Raw genomic sequence first — 16658 nt, forward strand, 5'->3', positions numbered from 1 at the left:
AGTGAAAGCATTTGGCATAAATCTTACATTAAGCCAAAAAACATGCTTCCAGTAGTTTGAATGTGGAGAGCAAGGGACAGGAAACAGAGTGACAGTCCTTACAAATCAGCTGTCAAAGGGTAATGGCTTTTTACACCCTCGCATTTTCCACTTAATTGTATACGATCATATAGCTAAGAGTCTGAAATGGAAAAGCTTTTCATAAATTTGAAACAGCAGTACCAAGATATGTCCCATCGAAGGAGTGGGAGAACACTAAAACTTGCATATATTGTCTAACATGGCTATTTTTTTAATGACACGGCACTTTATTACAACTGTAAAACATTGCTGAATTGTTTGTATAAATTATTAGGGAATAAAGTCACAATGACAGTTCAAGATAAGTATCAGAGGTAGAGGGAGAAGGAAATATGAGGAGAAACTACATTGAAGAGGGGTAGTTTCTAACAAGTTAAATTTGAGCATCTTTCAATACAGTTAGCTAAAAAAACCTTGTGTGTTTAAACAGTATAGAATTCTATATTGTAAAATACTAAGCCTCCTCCCAAAAAGTCACAGTCTAGGTCACAGTTGAACAGTAGAACTTCAGGTAATGTATATGCATCAAATTGATAATATTTCATTTTATATAAAATAAATATCAACTTGGAAAACATGTTACAATGTAAACTGTAATGTTTTTCCTATCAGTGACTGCAAAACAAATTTCAGGATCTAATGCTAGTATATGTCAGTATGGCTACTTCACTAGCTATTGATCGTTGCTACTTTCAGACAATCTCTAGAAAATATGACTGGTGCTCTGTCTATTACTATCACACTTTAACTCATATTAGAACATACGTTTCCAAGTAAATTAGCCCAGTGAGAACAGTCATGTATATTAACACGTTAGCCAGGTTAAAGACATATTACTCTTTTTATAGTCAACATAAGAGTGTCGTCAATATTCTGCAGTTCTTAAGAATTAATGAGGACCTTCAGTATCAAAACCCAATCAGACAAAAAAGTTCCGGGTTATATGAAAAGATACGTCACAAAGATCGTGAATATAAACAACAACAACAAAATCAATAAGAATCTCAATATTTAAAAAGTCAGCACTTCAGAAACCAGTAATTATGGTAAACAAAACAAAAGTCAGAAGCCGCAATTTATTCTAGTTAGGATTCAGTGGCTTGTTTCCTAAAAGCTTTGATGGAGTTTGAGGAGTCAGTAGAAGTTACATGTTCACTGCATTTTAGATTCAGGATCCAATGGAAACAAAAACTGGCAGGGCAGCAAGAAAAATTAAAACCTAAAAAAACCCCTGAAATACCTGGGATACATCTCAGTTATTTACTGTTCTTAAATTTCTTTAAAATGGAACAGAATAACAATAAAAATCAGCTTCATTTTGCTGAAAGAGCCAGAAACTAAGACAAGAAATTGCCAATTACAAATTACACATCAGGCTTTGAGTAATGAACAGAAGATGAGAGTTCACTACACAAGTAAATTGCCTAGATTTATGCACTACTCTGGAGAAAATAAATTAAAAGAAGAAATGAAAATCTGTAAAAACTGGAAAAGTGTGATGTTATAGCAAAATGATGTATATTAATAAGAATGTCATTTCACCTCCCTGCTAAGCAACAAACTACACTCTTGATTCACATTGTCCACAGAAGCCTTTGATGGAACTGCAGCTGAGGCAGCCTTTGGGGTATGAATGGTGTTACAAACAAAATGCACATTTATTGGATAAAAGTGAAAAACAAACACTCAACTGACAACAGTGTTCTGCATGAATGAGAACAGAAACAAGTGGTGCACATAAAAGTTTGGTTACATTAAAGGCAAAACTAAGATGTGATCATGAACAAGTTATATAACAGCATCTGCTCTCAAGCTGCAAATTCAGAGCCACATTTAATAAACAGTATTCTGATTATTTATCTCATGTTACAGTACTATTTTTAACATACTAATAAGTATGCTATTTAGAAATTACTGACTGTTCAGCACTAGCTGATTTCATAGAAGACTATTCATAAATCTTTTGGAAATAAGATTAAAGTAAAAAGATGTTTTCATGTCTCTAACATAATATAGATATTTGTAAACTAATAATGTCCTTTTATGAAGTAAGTATCAATAGCAATTTCAGGAAAATTTTCATGCAATTTTATAGGAAAAAGTTTGTAAGACATAGTTTATTTATTGTCCATATTATGTGTGCACAAGTTAGAGACATAAGTAAATGGTTAGAGATTTAGTTACACAATTAACTAATTAAATCTGAGATTCAAACATAGATTAGGCTCTCTTTTGTGCATAAAAACTGCTCTTTTGCCAAGTATTTTTGGGTGGTCCCCTTAAAGTCTGGTTACTGTTAGGCAATGACTACTGTAACACTCCCTTCTGTAGACCTCTCCATCAAATACCACTTTTACTCCCTTTTTTTGAACCTAAACTAATTCTGCAGTAATAGTCAGTCTTGAAGTAATGAATCTCTTCGTTACTTAAGATAGATTACACAGTGATCAGAATCTGCTGTGTAATCTGTTGTGTCTTTTCACATATTATACACACACACTTTTCTGAACAGAACCACATCTTTATGGGACCACAAAGCAGCAGCTCTGTCAAAACCTCAAGAGATTTTTGTGAGATGGTAAATTCAAGGTGATATTGTCAAATCAGTACAAGAAAGTTTTGGTTTTGTGACTTCTGTGTCTCAGTTAAGATACAATTCTATCTAAAAATAGCAGACAAGACTAAAAAGTACATATACATTGGCACACCAAGTCTATTTACGATGTTGTTTACCTTGCATTCAATCTCTGCTTGTCTACGCTTGGCTTCATTCAGCTGAGCAAGGAGTCCTTTGTTCTGTGCAGAAAGATACTGTACCTTCCCCTGTAGGTTAGTAACCTCTTGCTCTGCCCTTCGTAAATGGTTACTATTGATCTGATTCTGAAATTTGCGACCAAAAAAAGAAAGAAAACGCATGTTAGAGAAAGATCTTTGATATCAGTTTAACTTCCTGAGGCCTGACAAGAACGACTTAGAGATCTTCTACTATAAAAAACTTCTGAGGAAAACGCATTCAGAATTTTCTAAGTGTAATCAGAAGTTTGCATGACATTTGGTTTATGACCAGGATATTGAAATTGCTCTTAAACACCAGATAACTCATTGTAAGATCATCACAAAGCTCCTTTACAGATGTTTTTTCCCAGCCTCTTGCTTGGGTAAGGCAAAGATTTTTATGAACTTGTATCTCAACTACAGTAACAAGCTGACACATCCAAGAAGCATCAGATATGTCAGAAATATTATGTGCAAGTTTCTCTGTCCAGTGAATTCCTCAAAGTAACACTGCACCTTAATTAAGGTCTGTACATTAGTACAAGTCACAGCCTTTTTATACGAAGCTGTGCATAGACCAGTACATAACACAAGAACCAGTGCATTTCTGTCAAGTGGCAGCTAATCAGCATATACAGAGACTCGATGCTTAACACTGAAGGGAGAAATACCTAAAGGTCTTGTGACTTTAACACATGTAATTCAGACGGCAGAATACCTGTGCCCCCTACTGACTAAAATACACAGATGGAGAAAAAGTAACAAAACAAAAGCACAGGTTAACTGTAGTTAACAGTATTAACACTTCAATGAAAATTTAAAAAGTTAAGGCAAGAGGAAACTTTCATTCAGTTGGTATAGAAAAAAGCGCTGCCACTGTCAGAAATAAGCAACCACGTGCCTCGCAGTTGGCTTATCTCTGTTCAGCAGCACATCCTAACATGCTCTCCCAGTTTCTGGGATTGCTGAAGCTTGCCAAGTACTGTTTTGGTTTGTTTAGCCTTTTGGATGCACAGGTTTCCTTCAAGTAACAGTCACTTTTAGCAGATATGTCATGGGAAAACGTCTCAAAAGCCTGTTACAAATAGTTCTCAATCAACAGCACATTGTGCTTATTGATTCACTTGAAAGTTCACCGATACAATATGAACTCAAAGTTCAGTGCACCTTTATTTCAGATTCATCTGTTTAATAACAACTTATTCTCTGGTTACACAAAAGAGATCTTGGCAGACAAGTTATTTTAGTCTTTTCTGCACAAATCTCAGCAATTGTGAATCATACTCTTCTATTCTGGCACATGAAAGGTAAAGCTTCTGCTAAAAGAACCTGACAGCATGCAGCTGTTTTGTTTAGAGTCCAGTTCAGTAACCACATTCATGACCTCAGTTGATAATCTGGTATAGGCAATTTCACCAGAAAAATAAATAAAAAATATAAATATAAATATAAAATAATAAATAATTACAATTACTATTATCAGAATCATCAATTAGGTCTGTGAAATTTAAACCACCTCAAACGTACTTCTGTTGTCACACCAGTTACAATTTAATGAATTAGGGCTCACACGCATTCACAGAGTCTACCAGTTAGTCCAAATGAGAAATTTAGAAAACTTAGTCCTGGAAAAGACTAAAGAGATTTTAAAGCAAGTTGGACTGTACACACTAGGTTCTCCCTCCTAGTCTAATAGCATTAAAAAAAAGTGCATTTTGGAATTAAAGTCATGCCTGTAGATGATAAAGATCACAATCAGATACCTATCATTTGAAATCAATTTGCCATTATGCAGCTCAATTCACACATGTTTAGTGTTCAATAACATACCTGTGTTTCCATCTCCATCATTCTTTGTTTGGTCTCTTTCAGTTCAGCCTGAGTTTCTGCTTCTCTCAATCGGACGGTCATCAGCTCATCCTGTAGCTCATTCACTGTGTTTTTTTTGGGAGGATCTTTCCATCTTCCAGTGGTACGAGCTAGGTGACGCTAGAAAAACAGCATGCCATTGCTGGTAACACCTGAGCTTTCCTAGTGTTGCTTGATTTAAGGTCTCAGAGTTATACAGGAACAAGTTGCTATAATGCTCTTGTTTGTTCTAAAAACTAAAACTCCACAGAGACTTACTAGTTTTAAGGACATACAATTAAAAACCTGAGGACAGTCATTCCCAACTACAGTAGGTCAGTGAATTGCAAGGATATCCTGAGACACTTGCCTATTACTAGCCCTTTTTAACATTTAGTAAAGTAGGAGTACTGATCAGGTATTTCCTTTCTACCAGAATGGTTACCTGATAGCACAGGCTTTCTGCCATCAGTAACAACTAGGGACCAATTTCTAACATACTTTGGAAGTAACATTTCTTGTGGCAAGATTTTCCTCCCTCAGCAGCTTGATGCACAATCCCTAGTTTCTACTTGATCTCTACATCTCTATTTCATAGCTTTTTGCTTTATGAATCACTGAAAGTAAAAATTGTTAAAAGTGTGTTACTCCCCATACCTGCCAGTGCTCCTCCAAATCTTTGACTTGCTGCCTTAGTTCTTTGAGACCCATCAGAGCTTCTGCTTCTCTTAATTTTACAGCAATTAGTTCTTCTTGTAGTCTAGCAACATTTTCCTCATCAGGGAGAGAGCTGTTCCTCTGCAACAAGAACCATCCTCTTAAATATGTATTTGAATAAAATTATGCTTAGTGAGACCCATTCCAAGAATATAGACGTGGAATGATAACTCTTATTACTAACCAAACTTTCTTTATTACACATCCCTTGCTAAAGAAAATACCTTAAAAAAAGAGAAAAATCTAAGTTCTTGGATATAACGAGTATATATAAGTATCTTCCAACTGCTAAACACAGAAGAAAATTGACACAGTAGTTTCAGGCATTCTGACTTCCACATTTCCCCAGATGGTATCCCTAACAAAGTATTATTTATGCTTTTTTGCACAGATGAAAAATATGGAGAGAAATGTGAAAGATTTTGAGCTAGTTGATAAAAGTAAAGCAAATGAAGAACTGAAATTACACCTTTAGAGTTACAACCTTTTTTTAGACTTACAGGAAAAATAATAAATGGAAATATATTTTGGAGGAAGTAGGTAATCTTTCTTTGAAAAGGAAAAAAGGTATGTTGACAAAGGAACTACCATTAATATTTATAAACAACAGTCAGTCAGGAAAAGGTCTTACAGATGAAGATGCATGGACGTTTACAAAAATACAGCAGGAAAAAGTAGAAAGACTAGAGAAAGCTAAGCAGAAAACAGGAAAACACAGAGCAGAAGTGACCTGGGGAAAGGAAAACAGTGATGGAAGCAAAATAATTGAGGTTTGGGAAAAAGACACAGAGGAGAAGGAAAAGGACATAATCTGCCTAACTAAAATATGCCTACATTGAATCATTGGTCACCAAATACCCAAAGTTGAACTGTGCTTTATCACTTCCCACTGTATTTCTCAGTAGTAATTTTCAGCAAAATCACGTATTTTTGTAGATAAGTAATACTGTGCCAGTTGCCAGGTTTTCTTGAGAGTTGAGAGTAAAGTACATTATCAACATTAACAGAACACAGCACCTCAGCCATTTATTAGTATCTCCATGTGTCAAAATCATGGGATCCAAATATTGGCAAATATACGAAGTGATAGGGTGTGTTTCTGAATGTTTACATCACTGTAATGTTCTGAATGTTTACATCACTTATAGCCATGCAAGTCTTGGATTGAGCAGAATTTTCCCAAATTACGTGACACATCACTAGCAGCAGTAAAGAGCTGTACTTGTAGGAATTTGAGGGAGTTAATTTCAGTCGCTTTTCATCTGCCTAAGTTCATGATGACAGACTGAAATACTGCTGTATGTCTCAGTTTGTCTGGTACACTGGAATTCCCCCCACTGCTCCAGTTTCCTTAAGTTTTCAGTGTTTGGTATCTTCATGCCGATGAAGGTTAAGTAGTCTCTTTTTTAACTTCAAAAAATACCTTAGATCCTGAATTCTACCAGGGTTCAGTATAGTAAAAATTACCACACTACTAGCCTGTCAGACTCCCATCAATCCACTCAGATAATTAAAAAAGTAAAATCTTTACTCCAGTGGGTTAATCTAATTAGCTAGTAAATTCTGGCCACACTCCTGAGTATACATGTCTTTAAGATCTCCCTGAGGAAGCAATTTCCAAAGCCAATACAAAAGTATCTGAAAAGTGTACTTTACGTTAGGTCAATTAGTGGGTTTTCTCTTTCATTTTTTTCCTTTTTTTTTCTTTTCTTCAGTTAACTTTTCTTCAAAGAAGGGTATAATAGAGGTTGACATTTGGTTTGAGTACAGCTTGAATTCTGGCATCAATACATTACTAGCTGGGATGACATTCAAAAAGCAGTAGAGATTTTGATACCAAGCAGTGGAGACACTCAAGAACTCCAGACCTGGGATGGCAAATGTTGAAGACTTTCCTTCTCTCCTCCCAAGCTATTTACTTTCCCATGACCTCAATGCTTGACCTAAGCCTGCAGCTCTCATTGCAGGATATATTATAATTTTGGAATAATTGACGTTTACTGTAAAGACTCCATCAGAATTGCAGTCTTCCATCGCAGTGGGCTTGAGGAACAGGAGAAAAGTGATCACTTCTTCAGAAACCTTTCCCAGTGCAAACAGATGTTAGAGTTTTTGCTATGCTAGCTTCAGGTTTGAAAAGCATCTTGCAGTCATGAAAGCATAGAAGAGAAGATCCTACAGCACAGTTTTGCAAAGAATGACAGGGGCCTGTATTCTGCTTCTAGTGCTATTTTATATAGCGGGTCCTAGTTTGATTTACCTTTTCCATCTCTAGAACTTTATCTTGCATCTCCTTCAAGGCACAATGGGATTCTGCTTCACTCAGCCTGGCTTGGACCAGCTCTTTTTCCAGCTGTAGCACAAAGTCTTCACTGTATCGTGAACTGCATTTATGCTACAAAGTTTGCAGAAATATGTTTAGTATGAAGCACAGATGGTTCGAAAGGGGTTTTATATGCCAGATTTCAAGTAATAAGTACATTCAAATGCTTAATAGTAGAAATACTAGCTTAAGATCAACAGAAGTGCTTACCTTATGCAAGTCTACCAACATGTCCACCCAGACTGCTAACAATAAGACCTCTAATGCTATGCCTCTCAAACAACTGCACCTCCACAAAGCCAAATATGTAAGACCAAACTGAGACCCCTATTAGTACTGATGAGCACTTTTTTGTCATTGTTATCCAAAATGAAAAATTCTCAAAGGATCTGTGATTATTTTATGATATGCAGAAAAAGATGTTTAGGAAAGACTAGCTAATTACCAGGTTAATAAAAGTATTCTCTCTTGATCCCTACTCACTTCAGCTCTGAGTAAACAGAAGCTTTCCATAATCTTGGATTTAAAATATAGCCATGTATACTTCAATGCACAATCACTTTGGTTTGCCCCTTCCACTCTTGCACTTTGTCTCTCACTTGCTCACACTATATATATTTATTTTGAGCCTGGTGGATTTATCAGAAAAATCCAGCCACAAGTAGCAGTATAGCCCCTTCTAGACAGACAGCACAGGCCCACGCTACAAAGAAACTTGGTTCTTTCCATACAGGACTTACTCCAATACTATATTCCCAGATGGCTTTGCACACCCAAACACATTCCCTCAGTAATAAATAGCAGTTCAGAACTTCAGGTCATGCTTTCCAAACTTAAGAGGGAACGGAAAAAAACACCACAGTTCTGTTCAAGTAAGTTAAATCACCATTAACTTATTTCTTTACTGTTGATTAGCTGGAATTAAAAGTGAGATCTATCCATTCACTTGCTAAAGGAAACGGCATCTTTCAACAGAAACATCCAACTGAAGTTACACTAAGCATTTGCATTCAAAGGCGCTGGGTCACTTTAAAATCACTTGGGATTCACTGCAGATTGCCAGACTTGCTTGTCAGGCCATGCCATTCTAAATCAGAATTTAAATTACTGGTTTAGAAAAAAACCTGGGAGTTAATACCCTCAAAGCATAGTTGCCTAGTCACTGTATATGCATGGCAACCCTGAAAATAAAGTTTAAAGGGAAATCACTTAATATGTCTTTGGTGCCATTAACTACATTGTGAAGAATAAATACTATACTTGGATTCATAGTTGAAGTTTTATTAATTAACAGTGCAACTTTAAAATCCATAGAGTTATAATTTTCATTAAAGATACAACTATTTCTTAATTTATGTTTTTCATCACATGATATGGGAGCATGAGTTTGATACATGACCACATGCATACGCAGAGAACGGGCTATAACAATCTCTTATTCCCTAACTGCTTGTACTAGTTCATCACATGATACACAGAGCACCTTAAATGGACTCTATTTTTCTTGTTCCAGATTCTGCTAATGATACCTGTGGAACAAGAAAGAACACAGTGTGCTCTCCTCAGGTAAGAAGTCTTCTTATACTTTCGAGGAAATTGAGAGAAAACAGATGATTTGAGGAGCTAAACACATCCTGATTTTACAACAATATGTAAGTGCACTCTAAATAATTTTGGACTACAAAAATCTAACTAGTATTTATTAAATGGTAAGTCATGAAGACTAGAAAAGTTACTCATCCAGTTTCAGGCACAAGTCATGCCTTTTTTGAATCTGTCTTTAGATTTTGCCTGCCTAAGGAATATGTTATGTTGGGAGTACTTATCTATTTATCCATAGCACACTTTAAATCAGGTCTTGATGGACTAGAAAGAAATACAGCAAAGACCGAAACAGATTTAGAAAACAATTTTCACAAGTTCAAAGTTGTGATTTGTGCTCCTTAAAAAAATAACACACAATAATTCAGTATATAAAGGTAACACAAGCTTATAGTCAAAACAATGTTTGAAAACTACTTTAAGACTGACTTCTTTAGCAGTAAAACTGCTTTTATACATTTGCCTTAAGCCCTAGAATTTGTCACAGAAACTACAAGGTGAATTTGGATTTCCAGGCACCAGCTAAACATTTTAACCACAGTAACACTGTTTTTCTTGGCTGTGTTGAAAAGATGTCTGTAACATAAACCACAAAAAAATGTAGTTCTACAGCCATATACCTCTGAAAGAAACAAGTCCTTGCTGGGCTTCACACAACTGATTTATTTCCCCCCAACTTTTATTAAAATCTCAGAAAGAGTAAAATCTCAGAGACTGATACAACTATTCCTAATATAATTTTGGCTGATGACAGATTATTACACATAATTACAGAATGCTTTTCCAGTACTCTATACCAAAGGGCAACTAACAGATTGTCCAGCAGCTGCCCAGCTAACTTCATTTACACATTTAAGCACTAACTGTAATACTTTACTGAAGACAGAATTTTTATTTTCTGCTCTTCGGTTGCAAATCAGAACATAATATTAAAGAAAGCATATTGTAAAATAAAGTGAAGTATTCCACAAAGTTGCACTCACAAGCAGATATTCCCTATATCAATTATTATGCTCTTATCATTCATTTTAGCATGAGGTCCTGAAAATAAAAGATGCGTTATGGAGTTGCTGTAACAATAACCAAATACATGGCTATAAATTACCTTGCAAAATACATATGCTTCCACCTTATTGTTTAATCAATTAACATTCTGTCTTCACATAATATACTTGAACAGCCTTCTTAAAAATAAGATGTGAAGCAATTTTAACTTGAACTGCCTCTCATTTCTCAGATTCAATTTTTAAGTATTCAGACCGATGAACAGGGTAATCATTGAAAATGAGAGTACCCTTGGGAAATACTGAGATTTCTGTTCTAGAGGTATATTTAACTACAGAAATGGTTATTCATTTTTATACATCCAGCAGAAGCTACTTTTTTCATTTAGAAACAATAGGAGAAAAAGAACAGAGAAAATACCTTCAGCACATAATTATCAGGAGTAGGTTAGAACAGGCTGATTACTCTTACCCCTAACTCCTCAAATACCATTGCTCTGAGCATGCCTCAGAATAAAACATTCTGTATTCTGCTGAAGTCAGGCACAACTTCCTCTCTGCAGTTCTTGATTTACTAGCAGTATGAGGAAGAAAACACCTTCCTCTTAATCCTTGGTTACCCACCACATCTAGAAGCCTTTGGTAGGTTTCTATATTTAAAGATTAGACACGCCAGAGACAGAGTAGTACCATGCTCTGCAAAAACATTCAGAGAAAAGTTCAGGTAGCTTCAAATACTATTAGTTTCACAATTATTTTTCCCAGTTATCAATATTAAAAATTGTACAGGTTGTACACTGTTTTTAAAAAGCTTACACTGACAGAGTTGCTCTCTACTAAGATGTAAAAGTTCACCTCCAAAGTAAAATTAAGTGCAGTCTCCATCTCACATCTTATTATTTTTCTCTTCCTTTTTCTCATCCAAATGACCTTAAATTACTACAAAATATGTAGAATACATTCGATGACACTTAATATGTGATTTATTATATGATCATTAGTACTACTTTCAGGTCTTCTGGGAGAAGCACTATAGCAGAACTTAGCCTTCCATTGACTAAGAAACACTGGTAAGAAGAACCTCTCAAGTAGATTCAACACTTTGTAACAAAGTCACTCCGGTTAAACTAAAACCTCCCTAAAGATAATTCAGCACAGGAAAAATTGAAGTTGCATGTAATTTTGGCTTCTGGTGTTGGACTTCAGTCAAAAGAATACTTCTCTATCCATCTCTGTATTCAGCCGTGCAAAGTGCTGCAACAGAGAATTTCTTCAGGCACACACACATCCTGTAAGCACTTCGAACACTTACCTTTAAGCCATCCAACTGTGCGATCAAATCTCATAGAACAGATAGGATAAACCCTCGATAATATTTAGATACAAATGCATAACCTTTTGCAAAGCATTTGGTAGCCTTCTTAGAAATATGATGGTTTAGATTATGTTTTTCCTACCAACAAAACAAAATCCCCTACTCTTAATTCTCCTGCCTCATGTTTTACAAGTAAAAGTTGGTTGTGGTTTTTCATGGTGGTTTTTTGTTTATTTGCTTTTTAAAATCCCTCAGTGTTGTTCAGAACAGGCAGCCACAAGTATCCTTAGGCGGTTCTTTTCTTACATTCCTATTCAGAAATTCATACCTGACCTTTACAGTTTCTATGAGCTGAAACAGACAACACGATTGGAAAATATGTAGACTATAAAATATGTAGGACAGATGCTGTACTTTTAAATAAATACAGATAAACTATGCAGCCACTTTTAAGTTCACCGTGAGATCACTTTTGCTAATCATGAACAAAACCGAAATAATTGGACACATACTCCCCCTTAAAGCAAATCTTTGTAAGACAATACTGAAGAGTAGTATTGCCAAGATCAAAACTACTGGCACTAGGAGTGGCAAAAAGATTCATCAGTCTAAAGTGAAATGCCAAAATTCAAAATAAATGGATGGATCTCCACTAGGTGGGGCCCTAAGCGCACACAGCTGTTGACATTTGCTGCTCCTATTTCCATGCTTGGAAACAAAACCCCGTTCAATTGCAAACCCTACCAATTGAGCAGAATCTAGGGAACTACTAATTGAAACCATCTTAACACTTTCACCATGTTGTCTAAGTTAATTCAGATGGTCCTCAAAAGCACAGCACTAGTCTTTACACTTCAAAATCAGTCAGCTACTGGGCACAAATCCCTCTACAACCACACGGATTTACAGACTCAGTTCCACGCATAGTCAGACTATTTTCTGTGCTCATGTTCACATTTAAATGGAGGAAAACAAGGCTGCAAGCATGCAGGGTAGGAAAGGTGGCTCTTCAATTAACTGCCCATTCCCCCATTTTCCTTACTCTCCACTCCTGCAGTACCTGTCCAATCTTCAGCCCTCACAGCTCCAATCCAGCCAATTTTGCAATTCACAGTTACCCATAGCTTTGCTGAGGACCAATTTCCATGCCTAGCCAAGCTGTCAGGCTTCCCCATCATTGCTATTTAATAAGGTCCTCCTCATAATTAAAAGCATTAGCTTTAAAAGTTGTTTTACCCATCAATTATCTAAAACATAAATATAGCATTTGAGTCCCTTTTAACAACTTCCAATCAAGTGCAGGTAAGTAACATGGACGCCTCCATAAACACATTCCAAAAGCATGTGTACTACTGTAATCTGACAGTAAACAGCTGGCTACTCAAGTCTATAAACATTTCTTATTTTATTTCACTTGAAAGATTACAACATACCTAAAATTTTGGAAAGCATTGCTAGAATATCCCCATCTTCCTAATCATAATTTCTTCATTCTTTTCCCCTAAAGAAATCGCTCAAGTTACATAAAAGCAGCATTACACATTACAGAGTAACAGTTCTTTAGTAACTTCTTGCAACTACTCTAAAAGATGTACCTTTTTTTACACTGAAATGCTTTACACACACATAAATGCAACATTATAGAAATAGTTTGTTAAGTTATTATTTGTTTTCAGTCTAACAGTAAATCTCATCTCCACCTTCCAAGATGAGATATAAGTATTTCCAGAGCTTTGGTGGAAGATGTGTAAAACAAACTGCTACATTGCCTGTAAGAGATCTGGTAAGCAGCTCCAGTGTGCTGTAATTCTAGAAAGCTGTATTTCACACACCTGAAGCAATGAGGGCTTCAGTCAAGTACTTGCACACCACTTACTTAAAACAACATGAGCATATTCACATCAACACTGCTGGCGCACAGCTTGCTCAGCAAGTGAAGACTGCTGGGACTGCCTCCCTCCCTCTCTCAAGAGAACATATTGAGCACTTCACGAGTTGCTTAGAGAAAGTAACTTCAGCCTCACAGTAACAGTCTGAAGTATTGGACATTATATGACCTAAACCAAAGTACACACAAACACAGTACTGCAAACAGCTCCTCAAAGTTATTTCCCTGCTCCCTCTGTACATAAATCCACATCTTTTAATAAAGTCCTGTAGTTCCAAACTCTAGGAAAATACCCTTCTGTTTTTGCAAGCAGCAAATTTAAGCACGATAGGAAAAAAATACAGGTACACAGAAGAAACGTTAACATGGAAGAGACTGACTTAAATGAGAAGCTAGGTAAAGGTATTACAAATCAATTCTCAAATCTGAGTATTCAGACTGACACAATTTGCAACGGCTAGATTCTTAGCATTAGGAGCTACCAAAAGCTTTTGTGTTTTTTTGTTAGTATTTCTTCAGTAGTGGTGGAGTTTGGGGTTGGATTTTTCTTTGTTGTTGAGTTTGACTTGCTGTGTTTTGTCACATTTTTTTTTTTAAACTAATAACTTACATCTATCCAGAGTTATCTATCAGTAAAAACAGATCAAAATATCAGTCTAATTTGTGTAATTTAAAAAATGGAAATCACAATGAACAAGCATTTACAAGGACAGCACAGAGACCATGTCATGATGAGGAAAAATAAACACAGGTGAGTGAAAAAGATGAGATGATGTGCTGCCAGGCTCCTTACCCATTGCTGCTGCTGTTGGAGCTCCCTGATGGTATTCTCAGCTTGCTCCAGTTTAGTATTGGCCTCATCACTCTGCTGTTTGATGGTGGCCAGCTCCCGTTTTATGAGGTAGTTTTCCTCAGCCTCCTGGGCCCTTGTCACTTGTCCCTTTGGACATAATTTTTTTTTAAGCAATTGAGGACAAATCCAAGACAGACTGCCTTTGTGATGCTTAGCTGCTTATTTCATCAGATTGGTTTTGCAAGCAGCAAAGACTACAAGTGGTAGAAATTTTAGGACAAGGCAGTACTAAACAGCTGGTTTAGTACTTTTATTATGAAGTTCAGCATCCGTTTAGCAAGCACAATTGCGTACTTGCATTGAATAGAATTCCTTTCATGCAATATTACTCGGTTGTACATGCACAGATTTAAGATTGCAATATTCAATTTCAGTGTTAATACATTGTCATAGAATCCATTTGTCATAGGAATTTGTACCAAAAAATTACATTAGGTTAGGAAAAATATAACGTGCAAGGATTTGGTTTATATATTTTTAGTAAACAAAATTAAACAAGTTTCTAGCAAGAGATTAGCTCTATATTTATTCCAAATCAGCAAAGCAGGGACAGAGTACAGCATGCAAATATGCATGCATTAAAGCAGTCGGGGGTATTTTTGACAGGACGAAGAAAGTCATACAGTAAAAGACTAAAAGACTATACCTGTATCAATCTATCTGCCAAGGAAGCACTTTCCTACAAAGGAAAAATTCAGATAGGAATAAGGAAAAGAAAAACCAAAAAACAAAGGAGTGATAATAGCGACAAAAAGGCCAAGAGCTGAAAGAAAGAAAATGCCCAAATTCTACCCATTTTTCTCTACAAACTGCTTTTGCAAAATTAACAACTCTTCATATAAAGGCAACTCAGCCTGAAAGTCCCAGGAAGCAGCCCATCCTGCAACAGGTGTAATGCAGTCCATCTTTATACTAGGAGGTCTCAAAAAGCCAGATTCCCCTGACACTTAAAATCCACCTACAGGAGACTGGGTATTTTTATCGGAATGGCTTGCTTCCCTAATTAACAAAAGTTACTGATATGTTTTCAGATATGATCTAGTAGATAGATGCAAGACATGGTCTATGGTCCATCCACCACATGAAAGGAAGGCATAATTTGAGCACAAAGGAAACTCTACTAAGCACTGAGGCATTCATGCAGAACTAAAGCTTCCAAAAAGATGAAGCGGGAAAGTTAAATGCTGCAAACTGACAGACACAAGGAGAAAATTTCAGCTATGACAGTTAATATTTTGCTTAACTGAACTCTTGCAGTAACTCCGGTGAGTTCATAGATTCTCTTTCCTTGTCAAAGTTTTGAAAGAAAGAAATTTTCCTTTATGCACACCGACAAGCACTACTTTCTGCCACCCCCCACCAGTTGCACATTTAATTAATTTCTACTCTATCACCCTTGAAAGCACTCGCTTTTTGCAGATTCTACAACAGAGAACATATCTTTTCGCAGACCATCTTTGTCCTTGGAACTTCTATTAAAATCAAGGTTCAAACTAGCTGATAAGAGCTATTACTTAGAAGTTAAGATTGTGTCATTAAGGAAATCACAACGAAATCATCTGGGTTTCCTTATCATCATAAGGAAAAAATATTTTAAAATAAAAATAAGTTTCCAATTGGAGAACTGAAGGTGTTTGTTCACACTTTATGATCTGTTTTTCAGATCCTGCGATGATAATAATATTCAGAAATTCTTATTAATAGATAATACTTTCTCATTTGGAAATGTTTTCATTGCAGTCAGAATGAGATACTCTGAAAGTTTAAGTACAGCATTTGCAAACTCAGTAGCATCTGGCAGTTCACCATGGACTTCCTAATGAAAAAAAACCAAATCTGAACTCAAACTTTGCAAGTGAAGTATAAAATATGGATATTTACTATTATAAATTTGCCAAGAGCATTGAAGTGATTCATTATAGCTTCTAACTTCTTAAAAGAGTCTGCGCTTTCAGTTAATTTTATCAGTTCTTCCGTATTAGAGACAAAGATGTTTATAAAATTGTACTTTTGGCCACAACTTTCACAATACATCCTCATTATGTGCATTTTTCCAAACTGATTTCAGAAATCAATTCATTAGACTTTGACACAGATTGACTGTTTTTTCCAAGAAACTGTAACGGATTTAACATCTGAAGTGTGACATCTTTCAGTTATGTCACTCTATCTTGAACCTTTACCATTTTCTTCCCTGTGAAACATAAACAACTGTTGGCAACTCGCAAGAGCATCCAGTTCCATTTGTTGAA

The 16658-nt window shown here is 35.9% G+C and overlaps 1 protein-coding gene across 3 annotated transcripts in view; it reads right to left on the bottom strand.

The window, feature by feature from the left end:
• The window catches only part of EVI5 (ecotropic viral integration site 5), a gene marked incomplete at its 3' end in the record, with an annotated part of 66320 nt that overhangs the window by 33691 nt on the left and 15971 nt on the right, over positions 1–16658 (bottom strand). The window contains exons 11-16 of one of the 3 annotated variants that reach the window (XM_080348709.1): positions 15053–15085; positions 14347–14493; positions 7682–7816; positions 5362–5502; positions 4687–4845; positions 2815–2961 (exon numbers count right to left, since the gene is read on the bottom strand). In XM_080348709.1, coding sequence (XP_080204835.1) covers positions 2815–2961; positions 4687–4845; positions 5362–5502; positions 7682–7816; positions 14347–14493; positions 15053–15085 — 762 coding nt within the window. The remainder of the gene's footprint in view (positions 1–2814; positions 2962–4686; positions 4846–5361; positions 5503–7681; positions 7817–14346; positions 14494–15052; positions 15086–16658) is intronic. The other 2 variants (XM_080348710.1, XM_080348711.1) reach the window with 2 other exon arrangements.

Source organism: Nesoenas mayeri (genome assembly GCF_963082525.1).
Source record: "Nesoenas mayeri genome assembly, chromosome: 8".
Taxonomy (NCBI): domain Eukaryota; kingdom Metazoa; phylum Chordata; class Aves; order Columbiformes; family Columbidae; genus Nesoenas; species Nesoenas mayeri.